This window comes from Harpia harpyja, chromosome 20 (genome assembly GCF_026419915.1).
Source record: "Harpia harpyja isolate bHarHar1 chromosome 20, bHarHar1 primary haplotype, whole genome shotgun sequence".
Taxonomy (NCBI): Eukaryota; Metazoa; Chordata; class Aves; order Accipitriformes; family Accipitridae; genus Harpia; species Harpia harpyja.
Window position 1 is genome coordinate 16,819,335 of NC_068959.1, and position 19,892 is coordinate 16,839,226.

Sequence of the window (19,892 nt, forward strand, 5' to 3'; positions counted from 1 at the left end):
GGATACATAATGTTTATTAACCACAAGGTCCCATGAAGAACACTGTAGTATAAAAATGCATTCACTAGTACAGATACATTAACATATTTAGTATTAAAATGATTCTTAGAAAGCTGGAAATGAGCAGAAAATCTACTACTTCTAATATTTGAAGGTAAATTAATTCAGTATCTCATAGTTCTGATGATATAATCTTCCTTTGTACCCTAATTTCATGTAAGGAAGACTGTGGCAATATTTACGTATTGTATTTGCTGTATGCAATGTAGTTACTGTCCTAAATTTCCCACTTAGATCCATTAATCTCATATTTTTAGGTGAAGACTCATGGAACACCATAGATGTTCTGGGAAAATCCACAACTTAAGTCCTCAGAAATTACATTAAAAAACTTCCTGTGAATACCTTGAAATAAAATTGGGCAGTCTAAATAAATTGTCTAAATAAATAGAACTGATATGATAATATATAATACTGCATTGAATCAGTACGTATGCATAAGTAGTCTAGCACCTGAATGTTCTATTAGTTACTGCTACTGTTAGTTACTATTATTTATCTACTGGGATTGTAGTAAGTGGTCTCAGTATATTCTCTCTGTGATGGGATATATGGCAAATCCTGTGTATAAGTTGTCACAATTACTCAAAAAGTCAGTGTGTTACTTCAATATCAAGAAGGTTCCACTTCTCCATTTAAAGAGTCATTAGGTCTGATTTTTCAGGTATGAATTTAAAATTTTGTGGCCCTTTATACACTTCTTCCATAACACATCACTGGTTTGAAGTAATCTGAATACCTGTGCAGTGAGTGGACTTCCCTGGACATTCAGAATCCAGAAACAAAGCAATAGGAATTTGGTGAAAAGTAGTGGAAGTGGTTGTCTAGAATTTTCTGACATATGGAGATGTAGGCTTAATCACAGGCCTTGAGTTCTCTTCAAAGTGAATTGTTGCCTGAGCTGAACAACTCATACCTTGATGCAGCCAAGGGTTGCTCATGCTTAGTGACATTTAAATTTAACATTTTTCCTTGCTGTATCAATTTATATTACCCAGTCATGCAAGAACGTTTTTTTAGCAAGACTGTTTTTACACTCTGTTCTGTGGCTTAAAAGAACAAAGTGTCTAAAGCACAGGTTTAATCCACGTAATTCTGCACCTAGCTTGTGCTTAATGCAGCAATTTTGCAACTAAAGCACTTGATTTCCTTATAGAGTCAGTATAGAGTGGTAGACGCTTTTGGATGCTTGCCAGAGAAAGACCATTCTGTCTTGAGTTCACTCATTTAAGTTAGATAGACAAGATCTCCCTCTGAAGACATCTCTGGAGTGCTTATTTCTCTCCACTGACTGTAGAGAATAGGAGGTTTGGCTTCACTGGCAAGAATTTGGGCACAGTCTAAGTGTCTAAGTCAGGTAAACAAGATCCTAACCGTAATTTTTTTTAATGCATGCTGGGGATGTTGATCAGTAAGTAATAACTTAAAAGGGTTTTGTCAGTGTCAGCTTGTAAAAAGAAAGGTCATAAAGATAAACTTTGACATATTTGTTTTTGAAAAGGCTACTTCAGCTGTGACATTGCTTACTTGCACCCTTCCAAAGTAGTACATTCCACCTTGTAGTTGTACCTTTTGTGAAGTATTGTTATTATACGTGTGATTTTCCTAATGGTCTTTATGTACCAGATGATTATCTAGAGTCTATCACTACTGAAAAATAGGATTTGATATGTGGAAATTTAAATAGTTGCAAATGCTTGTGATGAATTAATAAGACTGAGTAATTCTAAAAAAGCTAAGACAAAAAAGGCCTTTCAGTTGTGAAAGACTAGTTAAGTGTGTGAGTGCCATTGGTTGCTTCATCAATGCATGTATCATGCTATGCTACTTTGTAAAATTCTTATGTCCAGAGGTGAATTAGTGCATTTGCAACTTCCTCTATAAAGTAAAGGTTCTACTTTGTCATAATTGCCAAACTCTGTTCACTCCCTACTTCAGAAGAGTGCTGGTTTTACAACTGTAATTTTATCTGTGTTGGAACATGGTCAGCAGCTGTATAGACTTTATGAACAATAAACATCATTGCATACAGTAAAGGTTTGGGTTTAAATCCTGTTTTCTGATACATGCCTTTTCTCCCAGGTGATTGAATACCTTTACTGCACCACACAATAGCTGAACTCGTTGTACAGCTCATGGACCATGGGTAACTGGTGAAATATGTAACATCCCAGTTTATTGACCACTCAGTCCCTAGCTAGCCACATCAGAGGTATTGTGGTAAAATAAATGAAGAAATGACAATTGGGGGATTACTACTGGGATGAAGCACAGTCTGTCCACTGTTGAGAAAACAGGTTTCTAGTGACCCATTCACTCACTTGAATTGTCTTGTCCTGCCTCTGTTCTTGTATCTCCATACAGCCTTCTAGGAAGTTTGGAATACATTTCTACTACCTTTCTCTTGTCTTTCCTGAAAACTAAACAGGAATCAGTGGTCAGCTTGCTGGCATTGCTTAAGTAACATCTCTCTTTGGAAGAGTCCTGTTACTGCATCTCTTCATTCTGCTTTCTTGACAATTACATAAAAATTTGTCATACTGTGCACATTAATCCCTTGTTCATTTTACTGCACCTTATCCAGAAAATACGTTTTAGCATACCTGCTTCTGAGAGGAGATATTGTGTCAACTTCTCTTATTTGGGAAATATTACATAGATTGAAAGTGGAAAATTATTTTTTAAAGCAACTCTTCCTTTTTTCAGGCTGATGTAAATTGGTCCAATGGCTAGTACTAAAAAGAAAATCTAAAAAAAAAACCAAACCTCTTGGCACATTTTTACAGTAGCTGGCGAACTAGGAGTGCCATGTAGTATTTTATACATAAAGCATGCTTTCCATCCTAATGCACTCTTTGGATCTGCTGAAAAATAGTTGTGTGTTCAGTATTTGTGCCCAGCACAAAAAGAAGGTAGAAGCTTGTACCAAGAGTGCCATGCCAGGAGTGTCAAGGAGAGGAAATTTGGGACCAACCCCCGCCCCTGCCTCATTCTAAATGGAGTCTTAGTGTTTGGACGGTTATCCAATGCTTTATCTGAAAGGATGTGTGAGGTGTTAAGTTTATTTGCCTTGTAGGATTAAAATGCTCGGCTACACCTATTACAATCTGAACATATTTCTTCAGTACGGTCGTCTCTGAATCTTGGTCATTGGATCTTTTGAGTTGTTTTTTTTTTCCTAGGTGTAACATAATTTTAACCAATTATGTTGCTTACCTACTTAGCTGTCTTTTCAGGTATGCTGACTCTTACTCCAAGATTTCCTGCAGGTTTTTTTAATTTATTGCTCCTTTATATGCCAGCATGGAGTATGCAATGAACAGTCAGAAATTACCTATGTAGCTTCTTTTTTAGCAGTTTTTCACCAGGAAAACTAGCTGTGAACATGAGGTACAGTTTTTGTATGAATATCTAAATTAATTTGGTATATATAGAGAGTGAAAAGGAGAACAAGGAACAGGATCTGTCTTTGAAGGATTTGCTGAACTTCTGTCAGTCACTGTGATGGCTAAAGAATTAACTTGTTGCACTTTAAAACAAAGAAACAAAACCCTGTTTTTTACATTCAGTCCTAGAAATAGATTTGGAAGGGGCACACTGGCTCAAATTCACAAAAGAACTTGTATACACATCCTGTGCTGAGTGCTGTTTCTAATATTCCTTGCTTCTGGTGTAGGATTTGTAACCTCAAGTAAAGTGCTTAAATTCCTTATACAGCAGACAAACAAAAGTCAGGTGATTAAAAAATTGCGAGGGCCATGATACTGAGCAAGAGCTTGCTCAATAAGTAGAAAAACTTGGGGCCTTTACACCTAAGGTCATCCCTGTGTGTATTTGTATTTTATTTATTTATTTATTTATTTATTGTGTAGACCGATCATCCTCCATCCAAGGGTGCTATCCCTTGGATATTTCCCTGACCTATTCTTGGAAGCATTCAGTGACACTGGCTCTACAAATTTCTTGGTAATCGCTTTCATTTGTTAATAACGTCCTGGTTAGAAGATATTTTGGAACATTCAATATCAATCTGTCTCGCTAAAATTTAAGTCATTATTTCTCCTACTGTTAATGGGCATGTTGAGTGATTGATCACTAATGCAACTCATTTTTCTAACCTACAGTTGGCTTTTCCAGACTGAGCAACTCTTTTGCAAGTCTTGTTTTATAAACACCTTGATGTTCAAGTTATTTTCTTCTGTATCTTCTAAATTATGTACATCATTAAACTTCAAGTTTGATATACATTCTTCAGCCAAAACCTTTTTACTTTTGTTGTTATGTACAACCTTTTGCTAATACATCCAACAGTACTTTCCTTGGAATGTTACTTCGTGTTCAATTTGTGGCTTTACCTTTACACCTTCATCTGTTTCTGCAGTACACATCAGACTAATTACTTTCCTTTACATAGCTGAACATTAGATCTCTTCTGCCTTACTCTCCAATCTGGAATTTGTTTTAACTGAATTTTATCTTACCTCAGACTATTTATTCAATTTGTAATGTAACAGAGCAAAGATGTAAATCCTGGTTTTCTTTTATGGAGTATTATACATGTTATAATGGAAGATTTTTGAGAGGGGGAAGGATTTATAGCTAGGAGGTATCACAAAATGCTTCTATTGCTCTTTCACTCTTTTAGGTGTCCAAAATGGCACTCTAGGACACAGAATAATGAGTTAAATATAGAACATATAATGGTTACTTTAATGAGTCTCACATTGATACCAAGGTCTCAGTGAGTCATGAGTGGGAGAAGGTGAAATCTTTTCATATTAGGTGACTAGCCAAGTTTACTTGAAAGAGGCAGAGTCAATCCATCACTGGGATGACTTCTTGACAGTCCAATTTTTTGTTCCCATTGACATAGCTTCGCTCCTGTGTTAGTTTTAAATACTTGGACTTCATCTGTCTGTTCAGTGCCTACACAAGCTACTGGAGAGGCCAAAGTTCTTTCTGTGCAATACTGGACCTTACTACTTTCTCCATACTCTACTTTGTGTACTTCAAGATCTAATTAGCTTTCTTCTTCCTTTTCCTTCTAGGCAGACTAGCTAACTCAGGAGCACCCATTCTACCACTAGTTTTAGACAGATTTAGCTGTCTTTTGTTGTGGGGATGTACTGGGGTGTCAAGCCGGTGTAATATTATGTGCCCTCAGTTTCTCACTTATAAAAATAACAGTAATTACTCTAAGGAAATGGTTTGAATCTTAGATAGATTCGTAGGAATGTTTAGTTTTATAGATATAGGCTTTCGGTTTTGGATGAGCTATTCCTGATGCAAAACATCAGAGACAAAAAAAACCCCACATCAACACCCACTCTGCCAGCAGACCTCTTATGGCTTATTCAGCTTAGCTTTTTTTACACCCTACTGCCCCTGTGCCCCCAAAGCAGTTGCAGCAGATTGAAGAATTGGAGTAGCATTCTGGTTGCTTTTTTTTCCTTAACTATTTCCTCTGCCACTCAAGCTACAGCTGATATGGGTGTCCTAAAAATAGGGATTTGAGGCACATACATAGGTGGATTTTTTTTTTCCTACACTCTCAGAAAGCTATTTAACTGTAGTTACATTTTGTGCTGCTTGCACTACACTAAGAAATCCAGCAGAGCTGTTTGTCCAATATCATTGTTAATTTTTGAAGTATTGTTATCAGAAATAGTAACTACATATTTTTTTAATCTGTTTTAGGTCTGTGTTTGTAATCTTTCCAGTCTTGCCCCTTACCAGTATCTACCTGGGAACAGATTTTCTTCTGTGTTAATGAAGTCTAATTATGTGTCTCCTGATATCTTTAACAACCTTGCCTCTTCCTATAGATTGCTCTGATATGGACATTGATAAGATAATGAATTTGGACCACATCCACAATTATATTTTCTAAATATGTCAGACAAAGACTGTTAGAACAATGAAAAGAATGAAGAGGGAACTTTGGCTTAGTATTGAAAACAAGACATATTGAACATAGACTTGCGAATCTGTAAAAAATGAAACAAAATCAAAAAATGAACTAAGGATTTTTAGCTATAATATGTCACAGGTGATAAATGCAATATTGAGTTTCTGCAAAAGCCCTTTTATATGGCATAAATGGACAATGATGGACACTTAAAAGATGGACAAGAATTGAAAATTTTGTCATAAGTTCATATAAGGTCTGTTTTCAAATGCTAGCCTGTTTCAAATACCATTTTCTGTTAACCTCAGCTGGTGCAGGAAATATTCAGCACTTCTAAAATTCAAGTTACTACTTGGCCTTTTTCTTGCTTCCTTTTTAATGAAGACAGAAACTTTCTTATTTAAAGGGAAAATTCTGTTCCCTTTAAAGCAGAGGGGTTTGATGTAGAGTAACACTGGATCTACTTTTCAAACTCCCTCCTTCATCCCACAACATGCCATGTATAGGATTAAATAGTACTCATTTTGATCAACTGAAATATTTGGAGATAAGGTGTCTGTGTACTGTCTCATGCTTATGGCATTTCCATGATAATAACTGTGGAGGGGGGGAAAACCAGATTTATACTTTTTTCCCAGTCGTGATTTGTCATTATAAGTGAACATTCTTTTAGGCAATATAGTCGATAACAAAATGCTAAAAGGCAAGTTTGGCATAATCCCAGTTTTAGCCTTTATGAAATATCACTTACAACATCTATAGAGAGTAACATGCCATGAAGTTCTTAATTGCCAGGATTTATAAGAAAATACTTCAGTATGTACTGATCTTTCACTATATACACAAATAGTGATGTATGCTGTCATTGTTTTGTGTGTGTAACAGAGGCCAGAATTTTGTCTGGAATGTTTTGTGGGGAATTTGGCAATTCTGTGTAATAGCACTGTCTTTTGCTATGGTTTGGATGGCTTTTATCTATCCACTAGAGGCTATTTCAGGATAAATTGACAAACTGCACTGTATCTTTTTACTCAATCACTTCTATGTGCAGAGTGCCAGTAGTATTTTCAGAATAGCACTTATGATAAGGAAAAAGTAGGTATAAATGGGCCACTGAGAATTTATTGGTACTCCTAGTTCTGTTGATCAGGAGCCTTGCCAACGCAGTGACTCAACTACCTGTTTAGTGAACAGGTAGAGCCTTTTCTAGCCAGAGTGTTTCTCCTCCTCAGTGATAAAAATAAGACTTGGTGACTTAAGGATAGAATGAACAGGAGCTGAGACAGCTTGTCATTGCTGAATCTTGTCCTGACAGCTGCCTTAGCAGAATGCATTTGATAAACTGTGATTGACAAAATACTTGAAAACTGCAGCTTAAAACTGAATTTGTGGAGCATGCGGAAGTAGACAGGATAAAGTAAGAATAGTCTTATGAGCACACAGAGCTGTCATCACACACATAACTCTCTTTAAATTTGAAAAATAGAGAGCTGTAGGGAAACGTAGACTGTCCTAATGTAATTACCAAGATCATTACTGTAATTGAGCCTTCATTTGAAGCTAGGTCATTATGCAATATTTTGTGCTTGTTTATTATATAAAATCTAATCTTGTGACTTAATTCAGCAGTAGAGAAGGGGCAAATCAAAAATTTCAGCTACTAGTTGCTCTGAATTTTGGAGTCCATACATAAATTTTGAAGTTTTATGGTCCATTTTGATACTAAAAAAACCATTAACAACAATGGACCTCATTTCACTGACTTTACATTTCTGGTTTGAGAACAATTAGAATTTTCCACTTATTGCAAATTAAGCTCAGAATTCTCCAAAAAGGAAACCATTCTAATGCATCTTCTGCACAATTGGAGGCACTCAGAGGGCTTTTTTTTGGTGGGTTGTCTTTTGTATTTCAAATCGATGTAATGTCCTTAATTGTCTACATAAAATGTTATATGCCATTCCACAAGGTTATGGAAATGAATTACACCACTTTTGTATAAATACTGGGGTGATTTTCAAAGTACTTCTATATAAATTCAGTTGCAAAAATAAGATATACAGAACACTGCTAGTATTGCCAACTGTAGAATGCTGTGGCAGTAAGCAGAGAGCACAGTAGTCTCCTTTCCTTTGTTGAATGTAGTCATTAGACTGCACTACTAGTTGATACATGTGTTGGTGTTCATTGTACTTTACATTTGCATGGAAATTCCTGTGAAGGAAAAATAAGGTAGAAGTAAACAAATTATGCTTATTTGCTCTTCAGTTGGAACATCCTATTAGATGTATGACTTTAAGAGAGAGAGAACATTAGGGAAAAATCCCTAGGTATTCTTTACAAAGCATCATATGTCCATTCAGTCTCCAGCAGACTTCAAAAAGACATATCCCTGAGGTTTTAATGAAAACATAAATCAACAGGGAATAACTAAAAATATACTTAAAATGAAAAGGAAACTAGGTCACTCACCACATGACTCAGTATTTGTAGCTTAGACAGAAAGTATGTTGCAGTGTTTTTCACATCATAAATATCCTTCTGGTACATGTAGAAAGTATTGTCTACATTTACTTACTCTAATATGTTATCCCTTTTGAGTCATTGTGTCTAATGCTTTCTCTCTAACACTGCACAGCATGAACTTGTAATATGTTTATGTATCTCTGTCTTGTCCAGACAATTCTTCTGGCTCTTCTATAAACTGCTTGGTTTGTAGCAACTGGGCAGAGTCCTTAAGGCTAGATCACATCTATCAGGAAACAGATGAGTATATTTATTACTAGCCTACGTTGTACGCAGAGGGAAGCAGCTACCATGATGTGTAAGGTAAATGTACGTTGTAGCATGAAAGAGCTGAATTTGTCTGGTTTTTTGAATGTGTTACAGCCTCTGCCTGCATTTTGTTGTTCCATTCATGGGGCAAACTTAATTTTGGTGTTTTTTTAAATGAGCTGGGAAAACAGATATGTACTGAGGTGATCATTTTCCGTATGCCAAGTGTTATCCAGGGTAGTGAAGATAAAAGACAGTGAAAAATTTCCTGAAGAATCTCATGATGCTAAATGGGTGGGAGAGAAAACAGCAGGTGAAATTGATAATTGTTGAGGAAATATGATGAGCTCCAAATTGTCTGTTATTATTCAGAAAAGTCATTTTAGTGTGACAGTGGACAATCCTATGAAAGGATATCCATAGGATATTACAATAATGCAAACAACCCCCTTCTTACAACAAACAAAAGGAACCAGTGGAAAGTTTATATAAAGAACAAAACAGAAAATATCATCGCTGCCATTGTATAAAGGTATGGGATGTCCATACCTTGAACAATATGTTAAATTCTCATTCTTCTGTTTGAAGAATGATATAGTAGAACTGCAAAAGGTAAGAGCCTGTGAGATGGGTTACCCAAAGTATGGCATAGTTTCCTTGTGAAGAATGACTTTAATAGTTTAATATTCTTTAGTGTAAAAAAACAGCGACTGGTGACATGATTGGAGTCTGCGCAGTGGTGAGTGACATAGAGAACGTGAATAAGCAATGATTGTTCACTGCTTATTCCCCATATGGGAACTATACAACATCAAATTAGCAAATGGCAGGTCCAAAATGAACAACAATCTACTTTATATAACATTCAGGGAATTTGTTGGATTTCTAATCCCTGGACTTTGTGAATACTAACAATTTACGCTGGTTCAAAGCCCGACTTGAGAAATTGATGGAAGAAAAATCCAACTGGGGCGGTTGAATAAAAATTTTAGGAAATCTGACAGACAGACTCCTGCAGTTTCAGAAGCTATGCTGAAGGTTATCTTCATATGTTTACTCTAGTTTTACACTTTTTCTTAGACTAGAAATGTGATAAAAGATCTGTGATCTGACTCACTACAGGTTGTACGTAGATTCTTTGTTGAAGAGCACGGAGAATAATTTTGTTTCAAAGCTATAGGTGATCTCATTATAGAGGCTGAAGACATAGCTAGTAAAATCTGAGATTGAAATCTTGTCCTTTGTAATTTTTTTCCCCAGCAAATAACACAGTAAGACAATAAGTTTGTCTACATGTCTTCTTGTGAATTGTGTGTCAGTTCTTGGTTCTTCAAAATTGTTTACAGGCATAGATGACAAATTAGATTTTACCAGCTAAATTACTTGAAAACTGCAATTTGATTTTTTTTTTCCACTAATAGAACTTGCTGTAGAAAGAGAAGAGAGATCAGTAAGTAAAAGTAGGTCTAAAGGTGGTTGAGACTCATCAATTAATTAACTTGCTGTAACAATTTAAAAACAAAAAATAATTCTTAACAGCAAAGAACATAAGTGTATAAGGAGGAAGTCAGATGCTGAAGTTATTACATTAAGAGTTGCTTTGCTTTGTTTTGTAAGGCATTATTATTGCTAGAACATCGATCTCGATCACCAGCTCCTGAGGAACACAACTGTATGTATTTTTTATAGTGTTTCTTTATATTTTTAGGGGCTTGCTTGGTTTTAAATGAGCAATGGGCTACAGCGTTAGAAGCATACCGGATGTTGTAGGGCCTATGGAATATTCAGGTCATTGAAAAAAATGCCCATATTGTCAGTAATACTAATGTGCTAGCGCTTTGGTCCTTCTTACCTTTTTTTGTCCATGTGTCTTAACTTTACACTGTTCTTTTGACAGAAAAAAATCACATTTCGGTGTTTTGGGTTTTTGTTTGTTTGTTTTAGAGGAGGAACAAGGTGACACAACACCCAGCGTGGTTATAATACTTTAGCGCTATTAGAATTGCATGCTTGTACTGGAAAACTGTCTTTCCATTGTTTTATGAATCCCGTAATGTTTATTTCACAGTTGTCACAGTGCTCCCTTTTGCTGACATTAGTTAATAAATTAAAACAAGTGCAATCTTATCAAGAGCAGCTAACTTTGTTTTATTCCCTTACTCACAAAAGAAGCAGCAAAGTGGTATGTGGCAGATAATTTTTACTGTAGCATTTTGGTTGACTTATTTGTTCTTTACACTTTCAAGCTGAAAAAGTACAGGATATCAACATGTATCCCACAATAAGGAGAAAAATTCTTTTTAAGGAATTCTTTTTAGAATTTAAATTCTTTTTAGCCTTTTCCATGCAGTTGTTATTTATGCAGTTTAGTGTGCTGCCAAAAGCGACGAACAGCAGCAGTGGGTGCTTTTAATTGAAGTGTTGATTGGTTGTGTACAATGCATATAGTCCCCTCTAAATTTAAACTTTTTACCTGACCACTTTTGTTGTAAAACTTGTGTAATGTGAATTTTGTCACCATATTTATGTTATGATACTGGGTTTAGTGCTTTTTATTTCTTTTTTCTTCCCCCAGATAGCTGGATTTGAAAAAGTGATACTTTCACCAGGAACTGTTTAGTTTGTACTTCGGTAATTTAAATTCTCCCCATTAGCCTAATAACATAGTCACTGGAACAGAGGCTGAACTAATAGTAAAGTGTTATTTCAGAGAAACACTTGCATGGAAGAGGTATTAAAGAAAGAGAAAGCAACCTTAGAGTACCTGTAGTTGCTACTTGAGACTGCAGCTTTTCTTAGTTTTTAATAAATTATTCCCATGAGAATTGTGGCTTATGGTTTTATAAATTATGGGGATATTGACCTGTAGCCAAGTCATTGACCTGTATGGGTATACTAACCCATTCCTAACAGCATGAAGTAATAGTTGTTAAATTGACCCTTACTTTAAAAAGCAAAGCAAAACAAACCCAGAAGGAAACGGCTTGAGGAAGAGCAAAAATGTTATGAAGTTTCACTTAGAGTTTTTCTTTTTATGTGAGTCAATGACCACGTCGAATTAAGAGGCAATTATGAATATTTTAGATGTTAGGCCTTGACTGTTCAGGGGCATTTAAGAAGATTCATCCAAACTACCAGTGATTTAGTGGCATGATTTTAAAGTGGTATTGTGAAATTGATTGAAATTCCTATGTAGACATATTTGTTTGGACTTAAGAGGGCCTGTACTTAATTCTTTTTGGAAATAACACAAGTAGAAACCATTTAATTTGACCTAAATAAATCCACTTGAAATTTAGTTTCAGTTCACTTTAAGTTCGTAAGTGTAAGCAGACTTCTGCACAAAGAAATAGACATGTCTATGCACTCTACTAAGTGCTGATCTGAATTATGCATGTTCCTGTGATTCTTATGGTACTAGTACATCCTAATGCTTTTATTAGTCCATAGGAAATGAAAATACAAAATGAAGGTATTTGTCATTTTAAGGCCTGTAATGTTGTCTCTAATGTAGCTAATTGCGTAGTTGATTCTGTATAAAAGACATGGGCAATGAGCTGGGAAAATTCAGCTCCTGGTGCAGTAGATCTGTTGCTGGTCATGTTTGCTAATGTTTAAGACATCATAAATAGCAATTTGAGTAAAAAATTCTTCCGACCTCCATTTTGTAACCTTACCTTTGGTAGACTGAGGAGAGGGAAAATGATGTATTTGCTGTTGAGTTCACTGAACTTATAATAAGCTTCCCAATGTAGTTGAACTAATATTAGAACATTTTCCTTTGTAGTGTTTGTCATTCTTGCATGAATATTTGGTGGTGTGTTAACATATTTAAGTGTATACTTTCAAAAAATAAAATGTCTTGTGGATGTTTTATACTGGAGAATAATTCTGCTTGAGAGCTGCTAGTATACTATTCAGGTAAAGCTTTTTTAAGTTTAATTGGCTTGGTGAATGTGCTTCCGAGGAGAGAAAAATGAATACAACTTTTGTAAAAGATCAAACAAAACATTGGATATAAAATGTGCAATAGAACATAATAGAATAAGACAGCAGATAGTAATTCTGTCAAGATAACATAGGAAAAGAAAATTCATGTGGCCCTTTTATTGCAGAACAGTACATGTTCCCATACATTTGTGCATGATTTTTATATCACTGACTTTTTTCTAATCTTGTCTTAATCACTATTTGCCTCCAGAAATGGTATGCTTATAGGTTAAGAGTACCACATTTGTTACATCTGTCCAGTATGCTTGATCCAAAATGTTAGGGGAGAATGTGATGAAAAAAACAAAACTAAGAAAGGTTATTTGAGGTAAACGTAGAGCTTTGACCTGCCCAGTACTGGGAGAATGTTCTGTCAGTTGTTGTGGTTTTTGTCCTACTCCTCAAAAACCATAACAATCAGTAATAAATGTTGAGCAAATAGCAACGAAAATGTACCAAGGTACTAACAGAGGAGTAACTTCTGCTCATTGAAAGTGTTCAATAGAGAGGAAATCAGAGACAATTGGGACAAGCCTCAGCCATGTAGGTGTGACAGAAATGAGGCAACTGTTTGTTACTGGATGTTTTTATGTGAATATTGGGAGGGAGGGGAAGCAGCCTGAGAAATTAAGGGTATTTATTTGTAAGACCTTTTTTAATGCTTCTGAAGTGCTAGTTTATAAAAATAAACTGTCTTTTTATTGTTTATTACCAGTAAAAATTGGGTTATGCCACTTTGTTCTCATTTTCCCCCTTCTGTTTATCAGAGCTTAGGAGGATATTTAGGCTCTGGTCATATTTAAAGCTCCACAGTTATTTTCTAGATGAATATTGACAGAGGGGTATAAGAATTATGGGTGGAGGAAGCAAGCCTTATAAAACGCAAAAAGTTTTCATACTGTAAAAAAAAAAAAACCCAAACAAAACACCAAAACATAAACAATGTGCTATCATCTTAAAGGGAGGAGCATATACTATATGATTGGTAGCCAAGCTTTTAGTGATGCCTATTGGGAAATGTTAAAAAGTGGAATTCCAGAATACCTGACTAAACTAATAAGGTTGAAAATTCATAGTGCATGGTTGGAAGCATCCATTCATACAGGACTATGAAGGGGAAAATTCTGAAGGAATAAAACAACTGGGGATGGGGGATGGGGGAGAGAGAAAGAAGAGAGAGGAGTGATACTTGTTCCTGGATAGGTAATAGTTATGAGCCATTGTCAGGCCAGCTCAAAAGAGGAACCATAAATTAAGAACAACAGGACATTTGGTGATCAGCCTCTTTGCTGTGAGAAAGATGTGTCCTGTGGGACCCAGGAATGCTCTGCGTTGGGATCCTGATGAGTGGGGCCTCCGACTGCGCGGTGTTCAGAGGTGCCTCCTCATTGCTGGTTACACAGCATAGCGAGAGAGGGAATGAAAATGAGGAGAGTAATTACAACCTTTCCTTGTCAGCCTTTCTGAGGGACAGCAGGAAGACGTTGTGTAGGTCTCGTGAGAGTGCCAGGCCTCATGGGAGACTGTTGGGGTGTGAGACAAACTAGGTAAATGTTAAAAAGTAATAGAATGGTGGAAGCAGAGTATCAGTTTCTGAATAGGCTGCTGTGAGGAAAGGGGAAGAAAATAAGTTTGCTGAATAACATGTAGAATATAAGCAGCTAGTCTGAACATCATATATCTCACAGGAGACCAGTTTAGGAATTGTAGTATTTGTTTTCTCAGTTTTCAAAAAGTGTTGCTAGTATTCATACTGTTTTTAAAATTAGCTCTATCAGCATTGTTTTTTAACTTAAACTGGGACTTGAGACAGCAAGCTGAAAACTGCCACTAATTCATCTTTGAAAGTAATGTAGAGAAAGCAGATTTCTTTCTCTCTGTCAGTTACTGTAGGAGCAAACGGACCTGTGGACATTGGGGTGTTTGTGTTTTGGAGGAATGTATAAGAGGAAAGCATAGTAAATTCACACAGTTTTTACTTTTTCCTGATGTAAAGTGTGGTGTCTGATAGGGACTAAAATTAACGTAATAATCTAAAGATTTACTTAAAAATATTTTTTTCCTAATTTTTGGCAAGGCCAAAGATTGTAGGTCATAGTCTATTCTTTCCTGTCTGATAATTGCAAAATCCATTACTATCCCTTTGAGATGTTTTTTATAAAAGCCTGTATTAAATCTGAATAAAAGCCTAATAAGTAGATTAGTTAGAACAATAGTCCTCATGAGGATGTTTGATTCTGAGTGTAGCTGCTAGAGATAACCCTAAATGCAATTAGGTTTAACTCCCCGTGAGTGTCAAAGGAAGGTAATACCCAGCGAAACTTCCCTTCAGATGACACTATTTTTAAAGTGTCTCGACATTTAAATTATTCTTTCCTTTGGGCATCGGTAACAAACTTCTTTTTTAATTGTTGGAGAAACAGAGCTTGGAAACTTATGTTTTAGCCACTAGTTTTAGATGGTTCAGTTTCTGTGGGGGAACAGTTTGTTGTCCTCATCTGTACCCTTTCTAATTGTAAGGATCAAATATCCCAAGGTGGCCACAGACAAGTAAAAAGAGAAAATAGCAGATTCAGTAACATACACAAGCTTAAAGCATAATGTGATAAAATGTCAATAGATAAACTGTTGATGGATTAATTCTGGTTTTTTCCTCTTGAGAGAGAAATGAAAGCAAAACTTCTATTAAAACAAAAATAGAGACAGTAAAGATTTCAAAAATTTGCATATTATAGGGTGTGATATATAGGGTGTGTTACAGAAACTGTAACATTTCAAACTACTAAAATTGTTTCATTTAATTGTAAGTACCACAGAAGAATTGCACTGTATTTAAGCATTCGGTCCCATTTTCACATAAAAAGAGATAAAGAAAAAAAAAGCTTAATAAAACAATTCCATGACTTTTTTTTTTATATATTCCTGAGTATGCATCTGTTTACTTATATTTAATTTCTCCTATTTTTAAAATATGAAAAGTATGAAAATAATCTCATCAACCTTTAGTATTATATTTTGGGGAAAATTGCTGGTAACAACAAAATGAAAAAAATTGCAATGATTTCTTTTTTTTAATTTACCGAAGTGTTTATATTCATAGTCATTGTGTTCCGCACTTCACGTATCTTTGCTTTACTTGCATTATTGTTCTTAGAATCATCTTTCAGTGGAACATTCCTGAAAATCTCTTGTTTTCCTTCCTTGCTTTAAATCAAAAGTCTGTATCATCAAAAGTAAAGCTGAACTAATTAGACATGAGCCAAAATACCTGAAAATGACTTCTAGTCATACCACATCAAACTGGAATTTCATGTGTGGCAAGGAGACGTTTAGCCAGTTCAGTAAACTGGTTTTTATTGTTTGTAAAAGTGTAACTTGTCCCTTAAAATTACTTTTTACCCCCAAAGCCAGCAATGTAAAACTCAGGAGCTGCCATTCTTTCACATTATTTCTGTTGCATGCGTTTTAGGTCCAAAATATTTGTGCTCCTAAAAAATAGCTAATTTGTTGTCTTGCATCTTTAACATGCAAAGTGGTTTATTTTCTATTGTTTTGGTCAGCTGTTTTAATATCTTTAAGTGTCTATGCTTTGCCTTTTTTTCTTTGCATATAATAAATTACTGTGCTATACAGAACACATTTTCATTCTTGATTCTGGTGAGTCTTGGGTGCAAGATTAAATTATTATCTTATAAAAATTGTTAAGGATTTGAACCTGAGATGTACCAAGTAAAATAATTTCCCAGTGAAGCCTTAAAGGCAGTGAAGAACAAGAATTGAAGTGACCGTACATTAATAATTACAGCTTTTTATTTTACTGGTGTGTGCAAGGAAATTCATGTAAATAAATAAAAATAGGTTTTATGTTTCCTGTTTATGACATCTGAAAACTCTCCTGTCATTATTATGAAATTCAATAACAATTTTCAATTGATTTTGTGGTTTTCAAATGTAAGAGGACTCCCTAATCACTTCATGTTTTCAAAACCCAGGTATATTTGAATTAGTTGTACAACCAAAAGAAACCTGTTTTCTTTTTAGTCAAAGAGAAAGACTACTCAAAACTAAAGGGGGGGGGGGTGTGTATATATTAAAATCTGTCTTCCTAAAGCTGGAGAGTTTTTATGAGGCAAAAAAGAATCTCCTTGCAACAGTGCAGTTTCACTGGTTCATGTCTAGTTGAGATGCAGCAGAATGAGCCTGATTATGTTGATAGTCAATGTAAAAGTCATCATGCTGCTGCAATAAACATGTAAGAAGTGATTTATTGCAGCTGAAAGTGTCCATTTTCCAAATGTATCTTAAGAGTCTGTTTTTAGATAATAAAAATTATCTTTTAGAAGGATGTAATGATACATACTTGGTTATAGGAGTAAAAGATAATACACTGAAAATAAGTTAGTATGATCTTAAATACCTACTGAACAGCATGTATGGAAACTCTTATGGACTTCAGGTTAAATTCTAATGCACATATTATAGCCAGATTTTATGCACTCTGTCCTTTTTGTGGTTAATGATGCTGACAGTGGTTATATGTACCTCCTGCAAAGCAAGATTTCACCAGTATTACTGCTACTCGATATGCCATATATTATTGTCATTGATATGTCTTTGATAACAAGATAAAAGAATTCTCAATCTCTAGATAATAATGAGTAATGTATTTTTTTATTATTCAGGAATGCTTTGGGTGGGAGGAGGTGAAATATTCTATTGGCTGTATTGCACCAAAGGTGAATGGAATGGGAGAAAAGGAGGAAAAGAGCCATCTCTAAAATGTATTTGTTTTATTTCATTTAGATTTTCACACACACCTTTCTGAGAAATTGAAAGACAGACAGACAAGCTGGCAGCAGCTGGCTGAGACAAAGAACTCTCTAATACGTAAGGTTTTTATCTTGCTTAAACTATTCCTTGTAAACTTAGAACCTAGTTTAGAATTTGTGGGTTTTGCTCCGATTAATCTCGTTCTGTTTATGTTCTGCTTATTATGTATTGTGGGATTTTTTGTTTGTTTGCGGTTTTTTTCCTCCTGGGTATTTATATTCTGTTGAATATACGTGATCTCTTTACTACTTACCTCTATTTCATTGCTGAATATTACCTTCCTGATTTGATTGAACTAAGTAAGGGTGGGGTTTTTATTGTGAGTCTTCACTGATGGTGAAGGAGCTGCATTTTCCCTGAGCTGACGTTGCTTCATGGGACGGGGCTCATTACATGGAGAGAAAGAGAGCTGAGATATGTAAGAGATGCCAGATCTGGGTACACACAGGCGTAATTTAAAAACAATATGGTACCTATATCTAGCAGTATTTTCACAAAGGCAATTATGTACGTTTTATCCCATTGGTAAAAGCTTGCATGTGATACATGTTTCTTCAGTGGTTCTCGAATCCGACTTTCTGTTGAAAGATTTAGTGATAGCTCTGTTCATCTTTAGTCTTAATTTCAATTTTTTCTATCTAAAAGTTTCAGATTCAGACAGTCACACTTTGGTGTGTCACTGAAGTTTTGTGTCTTAGGGGCTGTGCAAAACTATCAGGGGGTTTTGTTGGGGTTTTTTTTTGGTTTTTAAGGAATGACCTCATTGATAGACAATTATTTTTTTTAAAGTACCACTACTCCACATGCACACACATACCTTTTGTTTCCCTGAGAGCAAAACTCCTTTGGGAGGAGGAGGATGTTTGGAAAAAAGCTTGCAATGTACTGTTTAGCAAAAGAAAAAATTAACAAGATGTAGTAATATAAATCCAAAGACTTCTTAAGGAATTTTAGTACAAAGATAATGATTCAGTGACATCTTCCTCTTGATGTTTCTTGAATTTAAAAAATGGTTTTCATTCATTGGATGTGTACACTTATACTAACTGTATATGCTATTTAGGCCATACTAAATCTCAAAGAATAATACCTGAGTGCATTTTCCAGGATCATGGAAATGTTTTGCCCTACAAATTGCATCCATCTGAACAATGTCTTCTCTTATTTGAAGCTTTGAGACTTTTCATCACATGTTGTTTCTCTTTGGTTTAGTTCTTTTCTCTGGCAACCTGATAGTCTTCCCAATTCAAACAAATTTGATTTATATATTGCTTTTAATTTTTGGTATTGCATTTGTTCAGAGCTCTAGAAATTGAGAACAACACAAGAATGTATTAATAACTATATAGCAACTCAAAAATATTTGACGGTAGTATTAATTCTCACCTCTGGCTTGACAGTAACATGCATTTAAGAAAATAATTGAACTGGGACAAGTAATAGGAAAACTTAGTACTTTTTATTACTTTTATGACTCTGATTACTTGGACATACTAAATCTGATGAGACTAGTAAAATAGTTTGTTGCATGCTCTAAATGTGGTAAGAAACATGCAGTGAGCTTATAGATCCAGATGTGCTGACTGGCATTGATGTCAGCCAAATCTGTTATGTTAATAATTCAAGGGAACTGACTAAAACCAAGCTTTATCTCTGTTCCTTTTAAAAAGTGCCATGGGATTTTTTACCTCAATCTGGATGCTGCCAAAACCAGACAGATGGCACTAACCTTGGTTTAAAGCCTCAGCTGGCTGAGAATGCATCCAAACAGTGTTGCAATGCTTTCAGTGTGCATGTTGTGTCAACAGAAGAGGACTCTTTGTATCACCATAAGTAAAGCCCTCAGACTTTTCATTTTAAAAGTACCCAGTTATCGAGTGTGCTCATTTAGTGGGTGGATTGCTTTGCTGTGTTCTAATAAAATGTTAGGTTTCTTGATCTATTCAGCCTTTGCTTTGCTAAGGAGAAAGATGCCGCTTGTGCAGACCAAGAGTTAATGGGAAAAAAAGGAGGTTAAGTGCTGAACATGGGTATTATAGTGGTCAGTGCTTCAGAAATACGGGCAGAAGGATTGTTTTCAGATCCATGTTCAGACTCTGGAAGAAAAAAGAATACAAAGCATCCTATAGGAAAATATCTCAATATGTCCCCTACCTAGTATTTGGAGTAGACCTAAATCTCACCTTTTCTGACTTCCCCTTTTCTGGGAGAGGAATTCTTATTAGATTAAAAACCAAACAAACAAAACAAAAGAAACCCCAAAATATCTCAAATCTATCTCATACATCCAGAATTAAAAATAAAAACAAACAAACAAATGAACAAAACC

At 35.3% G+C, this 19,892-nt stretch overlaps 1 protein-coding gene across 16 annotated transcripts in view; it reads left to right on the forward strand.

Annotated features, from left to right (window-relative positions):
• The window catches only part of TENM2 (teneurin transmembrane protein 2), a 716,298-nt gene that overhangs the window by 377,385 nt on the left and 319,021 nt on the right, over positions 1-19,892 (forward strand). For 10 of the 16 annotated variants that reach the window (XM_052816231.1, XM_052816228.1, XM_052816232.1 and 7 more), the window contains one exon: positions 17,537-17,620. The exons of 5 other annotated variants lie outside the window; for them this stretch is intronic. In XM_052816231.1, coding sequence (XP_052672191.1) covers positions 17,537-17,620 — 84 coding nt within the window. Of the gene's footprint in view, positions 1-17,536; positions 17,626-19,892 lie in introns of those variants that run through there. One more of the 16 variants, XM_052816245.1, reaches the window with a different exon arrangement.